General features: G+C 69.3%; 1 protein-coding gene across 1 annotated transcript; it reads right to left on the reverse strand.

Moving 5' to 3' along the window:
* Positions 1-840: 840 nt before the first annotated feature.
* MNEG_1996 (polyketide synthase) lies at positions 841-5,780 on the reverse strand (the record flags this gene model as incomplete). Its single annotated transcript, XM_014049528.1, has 5 exons — positions 841-1,535; positions 1,752-1,986; positions 2,330-4,210; positions 4,396-5,027; positions 5,372-5,780. 5 exons carry the CDS (start codon positions 5,778-5,780, stop codon positions 841-843), a joined length of 3,852 nt encoding a protein of 1,283 aa, XP_013904982.1.
* Between the last annotated feature and the right edge of the window lie 703 nt (positions 5,781-6,483).

Consider the following 6,483-nt stretch of genomic DNA (forward strand, 5'->3'; position numbering starts at 1 on the left):
CCGCCACAGCCGACGCCGCAGCGGCGGGGCGTCCGCCTGCCGCCGGCACGGCGGCGGGCATGAGGCGCGCCAGGCGCCCGGCTAGCGGCACACAAGCGTCGCTAGCGGCGCCGCTGGGGCGTGCAGCCGACGCCTGGCCTAAGCTGCCGGTAAGGTGAACCCTCTTGCTACTGCCGCCGCTTCCGCCCGCCCCTATTGAAGCCAGCTGGAGGCTGCCAGTCCCAATATCCAAGCGGCTGACAAGCGCCACCTCAGCACCCGCCGCCACCTCATCCGGCAGCTGCAGGGGTGTGTGGATGGACACGCCCGCCAGCACAAGCGCCGCCACCGCATCTGCCGCGCCGCCTGCTCCGGGCGTCAGCTGCAGGGCGGAGCGCGCCGCGGCTGCGGCCGCCTCGAGCATGGCGGCGGCTGGCAGGAGGGGCCTTCCAGCCACCACATGGTCCCACAGGAACGCCAGCCGGCTGTCAGCCGGCGCAAGCCGAGCTTCAAATAGCAGCAGCTGCGGGCCGGCCGCAGCAGCGGCGGCGGCGCGCGCTGCGAGTGCCGACAGCTGTGGCAGCATCCAGTGACGTGTGGGCCGCCAGGGGAGGTGCTGCTCGGGCAGCTTCCCGGCAGCCGCGCCGGCGGGGCGTGGGGTCGCAAGCAAGATGTGCGCATTGGTGCCCTGTAGTGGTTGATGAAGAGATATTGAATGGCGGAGTTTGTGTAAGTGAACAGGCACACGGAAAATCTGCAAAGCACAAAAATGATCCTGCATCCCAAGACACAAGAATCCCCAGGCAACCCCACTGCAGTAGAGGGCAGTGCCTGCAAGCGCCTCCGTCTTTGCCGCAGAGTCTACACCTGGTAAGCAAACGCGCTCGTGCCAATCACAGACGCCTCCGCAACCGCCGCGCTTGGTAGCGGCTGCCCGCACGGGTCCCGAGGCAGCAGCCAGCCCTGGGCTTTGCCGGCCCCCGCGTCACTGGCGCCGTGTGACTCAGACAGAATCGGGTCCAGATAGGGGTTCAGCGCCCGCAGGTGGCCGACGGGCAGCGCGGCGCGCTGCTGCAGCGCCAGCTGCGCATGCAGCATGCCGACAACGCCGGCGGCGGGCTCGGCGTGGCCCAGCCAGGATTTGCTGGACATGATGGCCAAAGGTGTTGCTGGGATGCTCTTGCTGCTGCTGCCGCTCTTGCCGCCAATGCCACCAAACACGGCGGCCAGGGCGCCGACCTCAATTGGGTCCCCCAGGCTGGTGCCTGTGCCGTGAGTGCTGACGCCGCACACGTCTGCCGCGGCAAGCCCCGCCGCCGCCAGGGCCTGGCGGATCACCTCCTGCTGCGCCGGCCCGTTGGGCGCCGTGAGGCCGCTGCTGCGGCCGTCCTGGTTGACCGCGCTGCCGGCCAGCACGGCCAGCGGCGTGGGCGAGGCCGGGCTAGACGCAAAGCCGCCCACCACCTCGATCACCATTACGCCCACAGCCTCTGCGCGCACGTAGCCGTCTGCGGCCGCGTCCAGTGTCTTGCAGCGGCCGTCGGGCGCCAGCATGCCTGACGGGGTGGGGACGTGCCCGTAGATTCGCGGTGTGGCAGGCACTTTGAAATATTGATCACGTGCTGCTTGCAAGGCAGGGCACCTTACTAATCCATGGGGTGTTCTGGCAGCCCCCACAGTACAGCAGTCAGTTTGTGCAGCTTTTGCCTTTTGACTAGCAGCACTTATAGAACCTCGCTGCTGAAACTGATTGCCACGCCGGCCCCACCCACCTGCTCGCGTAAACATGATCGGCGTGTCCGCCGCCAAAGTCAGGTTGGTGCCGCCCACCACCGCCGCACGGCACTGCCCCTGGCCCAGCGTGCCCGCCGCCGAGTGCGCAGCCACGAGGCTGCTGCTGCAGGCGGTGTCGACAGAGACTGCGGCGCCGCGCAGCCCAAAGGTGTAGGACAGCCGGCCGGACACTACACTGAGGGTGGTCGAGGTGGCGCTGTACGCGGTGGCAGCCTGTGGAAGGCGCATTCAGGGGGTCGAGAGTGTTTCGGATGAGAAGAGTGGCAGCAGGGAGACGGCACAGGGCGGCTGCTGCTGACTTGGTTGGCAGCATGCTTGGCACAAGCGCTCAGGGTGCGCTTGGCACAAGCGCTCAGGGTGCGCATGTGCCGCCAACCATTCCAGCACCTGATGGCTGGATGCCACAGCCATGCGGCTACAGGGTGCAAGGGCGCCCAAGCCAGCCCTAGGGTGCGCATTACTGAGGCCCTTCCCAGCCTCCACCACAGACTAGCACAAGGTATTTGCGCCATCTTGTCAGGGCCAAAGCGGCTGCCAGCCCATCCATCCCACCCACCTGCTTGCTGAGGAGTCCCATCGTAAAATAGTCCCTCGATGACACCCCCACATACACGCCGCACGCCGAGCGGTAATCGTCGCTGGTCGCGCCCGCCGGACCCGGGGCTGCGCCGCCCGCAGCCAGCGCAGGCGTCCCCGCCAGCGCCTCGGCCGCGGCCTCGAGCAGCAGGCGCTGCTGGGGGTCCATCAAGGCCGCCTCGCCCTCGGACAGGCCAAACGCGGCGGCGTCGAAGGCGGCCGCGCCTGCCAGGAAGCTGCCGAATGCAACCTGCAGCTCGCCCGCCGCCTCTGCTGCAAAAGTGGGGTCCCACCTTCCAAACGGCACTGGCCGCACCGCGTCCCGCACTTCCAGGCGCGGCGCCTCGGCTGCAGCCGCGCGTCCACCTTCGCGCGGCGCGTGCGGCAGCCGCGCCGCCGCCGATGCGACCGCAAGCAGCTGGGCCGGGCGGCCGTAGACAGCGGGGGTGCCGCGCGGCTGACGCTGCAGAGATGCTGCTGCAGCCAGGCCTAGGGCGCCGCCCGCCAACGCCCTGCCGCCGGCGGCTGCCTCCGCCTCCTCATCTTCCAGGTCTGCTGTCCAGAGATCTTCCTCCGCGTCTTCATCACCAAATGGAGAAATCTGCCTGCCTCTGGCGCCTGCCTCTGGCGCTACCACCGCGTTGCCGCGTCCAGCCATAGCCCCGCCTTCGCTACTGCCGATCCTGGCAGCGAGGTAGCCCTGGATTGCCGCGCTACTGGGGTAGTCGAAGACGAGGGTCCCCGGCAGCTGCAGCCCCAGGCGGCCCTCCAGCGCGTTGCGCAGCTCCACCGCGCCCAGCGAGTCCAGGCCAGCCGCCATCAGCGGCTCGTCGGGCGCCACCTGCTGGCCCAGGACCTCGGCCACCGCCTGCTGCACCGTGGCCGCCAGCTGCTGCGCCTGCTGCGCCTGATGCTGCTGCTGCTGCTGTGCCTGCCGTGTGCCCTGCCCCTGCTGCCGCCCGGCGACTGGCGCGTGCCGCGGGGCGCGCCTGATGCTGGGTGCCACTGAGCCATCAGGCGAGGCCGAGGGAGAGGCGTTGCCCGCGAGTTCTGCAAACAAGCAGGGAAGCTGGGCGGCGCGCCGCGACTGGTGCTGTAGCAGGCGCGGCCACAGGAACGGCACCGCAGCCGCCACGCTGGGTGTGCCAGGCGTGCTGCTTGTGAGCGGCTGCAGCGCCTTCTCGAGAGCTGCAAGGCCGCGCCGCGGCTCAATCAGAGCCATCCCCATGCGTGCTACGCGCGCAGCTGTCTGGGGGTCGTTGGCCGCCATGCCCGCGCCCGCCCACGCACCCCACTGCACACTGAGCGCCGCGACGCCGCCAGCCTGCAGCATCGCCGCCGCCGCGTCGAGCGCCGCATTGGCTGCGGCGTAGTTGGCCTGGCCGGCGCTGCCCAGCAGGGACGCCACAGAGCTGAAGAGCACAAGCTGAGCTGCTGGCTGGGCCCGCTGCACGGCCAGCAGCCGCACCAGTGCAGTCTGCTTGGCGGCGCTTACGCGGCGCACACCTGAGAGGGTGAGCTGCTGCAGGGTCGCATCCGCTAGCACGCCGCCCGCATGGAAGACGGCCTGGATTGGCTCGCCGCTGTTGAGAAGGGCTGCCACATCAGCGCTAAGGCCGGCATCACACTGCGTGACACTCATGGGCATCATGCTGCCGCCAGCCAGCAGTGGTGCCAGGGCCGTGCCGGCGTGCGCGTTGCGGGCGAGCAGGCTGACTGAGCTGACTTGCTGTGTAGTCAGCCAGGCGGCAACCAGGCTTCCGAGGTAGCCTGTGCCGCCTGTCACTAGCACGCGCCCTGCTGGCGCGGCTGGCGGCCGGTTGGTGGCGCCGCCGACGATGACCTTGCCCAGTTGGCGAGCCTGCAGCACAAGTGAGTTGTTGAGGGCGATGCACAGTAAGAGTCTGTACAGCTAACAGCAAGGTGATCATACACGTTGAGAACAGGACAGCTGAGGGAAGAGAGACAAACAACTAGGAGCGTTCAAGCGATCGACTTGGTGAACCCTGTCAGTCCGACTGTGTCACATCCTCTCCAAGCCCTCACCTGGCTCAACTGCCGCAGGGCAGCTGCCACGCCCGACAGAGGGTGTGCCGCCAGCGGCAGCGGCCGCAGCGCGCCAGATGCAGCGCCCGCCGCCACGGCGCGCAGCGCCGCCTGCACCTCGCTGTCAGGCAGGAAGTCCACCGCCAGCAGGCTGTACGCCACGTCAGGACGCTGAGCGGCCACTGCGGCGCCGCTCCACACATCGCGCTTGCCGATCTCCACCAGCCGCCCGCCACGCCGCAGCAGCGCCAGCGCGCCGCCCACCATGCCTGGTGACGTCAGCGAGTTGAGCACCACGTCCGCGCCGCCAGCTGCCACTGCCAGGTCACATGCAAAGCCCGTGTCACGGCTGCCCACTGCGTGTGCTACTCCCAGGGAGCGCAGCAGCGCGCGCTTGGGCGGCCCGCCGGCTGTGCCCAGCACCATGGCGCCGGTTGCCCGCAGCACCTGCAGCGCTGCCAGGCCCACGCCGCCTGCCGTGGCTTGCAGCAGCACGCGCTCGCCTCGCTGCGTTGCGGCCACCTGCCGCAGCGCCGCACATGCGGTGATGAACACGGTGGGCATGCTGGCTGCCTCCTCAAAGCTCAAACAGGCGGGGGCCGCCACCATGGTGTTGGCGGCGCACACCACGGCTGTGCCGAGGGAACCAACGGCCAGGCCAAACACGCGCTGCCCGACAGCGTGAGAGGCCGAGTTTGCAGTAGGGTTTGTGGCGAGGACGACGCCTGCGCAGTCCCCTCCGGGGTTGCCTGGGTCGCCAGGGTACATGCCCAGGACCTGAGATGGCGTGATTTTGCATTTTCCACTGTGGTTGACTGGATCTTAGAGGATGCACGTCTGAACCGTGCCGGTGAGGCTGCCTGTTTGAAGGCTACACAATACAAGCAGCACACGTGTTATGTGCTCAACAGCAAACACACATTTGCAGCTCTAGCAAGCTTCACGCCCCTCTGCATCAATGCTCGCGCCCCCCCACCCCTCACGTTCAGGACGTCCCGAAAGTTGAGGCCAACAGCCTGAACCCTCAGCCCTATCTGGCTAGGCGCCAGCGCCGCAGCCGACGCGTCCACAGCCGCGGGCACCAAGCCGCCCAGGCTGCCGCGCGGCTGGGGCAAGAGCTGGATCGCCTCCCCTGCAGCGCCAGCCTGCTGGGCCGCCGAGCTCGGCAGCAAGCGCGGCTCCATCAGCACACCGCCGGCGCTGTGAGCACCAAACGCGCCGCAGCCGTCGGCACCACCACCATGGACGGGCAGCAGGCGCAGCAAGGCACACGCAGGCGCCAGCGCGGTGGTGCTGACGCTGAAAGCAGTGGAGGGCAGCTCCAGTGCGGCTGATTTGATGACGCCCTGCACCTGTGCCATGTGGGCCAAGCCAAGGTCTGGCATTGCTCCAGCTGGCCCAACAGGACTCGCAGCGCTGCAGGCCGCTACGGCCGCGGGCCGCAGCCCGGCGGCGCACTGAAGCGCCGCGATAGCGGCCGCAGCCGCGGCGCCGGCCGTCGTGCTGTGGCTGCCGCGCGCCAGCTGGAGGCCGCACGCCGCCGCTGGCCCCTCGTCTTCCTGCCCCTCGTCCTCTCGGTGGCGTGCAGCGCTGTCTTGCGGCATTACTGCGAAATACTCCGCTTCATACAGCATCCCATGCTCGGCTGTCGCCGAGGTTGCTGCAGCTGGTGCCTCTCCAGTCCCCGCCGCTGCCACGACCGAGCGGGCGCCAGAAACAGGGCTAGCCAGGAGGCCGTCAATGCGGCACCCACCGCTGGCGCTCCCACTGCCGCCGTGCGCTGAGTAATCCAGGAGCAGGGCGCCGCCGGGTGCTGCTCTGCCCTGCGCGGCGCTCGCCCATGCCAGGGGTAAGGAATCCTTGCCGCCGCTGCCTCCGCCAGGGGTCGCCACGAAAAGGTCTGCGCCCGCTGGGACGCGCAGCGTGGTTGGTGCCGAGGGGTCAGCGGGCACAGCCCCGAGCTGCAGGCAGCAGTCGAGGCTGGCCGGGTGCACCACACTGGCGGCTGCGGCTGTGCCGATCGGCGCCGCCAGCGCCGCGGTCGCCGCCGCCGCTGCCGCGGCAACGCGGGCCAAGTCGGGGGCTGGG

The sequence above is a fragment of the Monoraphidium neglectum genome, assembly GCF_000611645.1.
Source record: "Monoraphidium neglectum strain SAG 48.87 unplaced genomic scaffold scaffold00214, whole genome shotgun sequence".
Lineage (NCBI taxonomy): Eukaryota > Viridiplantae > Chlorophyta > Chlorophyceae > Sphaeropleales > Selenastraceae > Monoraphidium > Monoraphidium neglectum.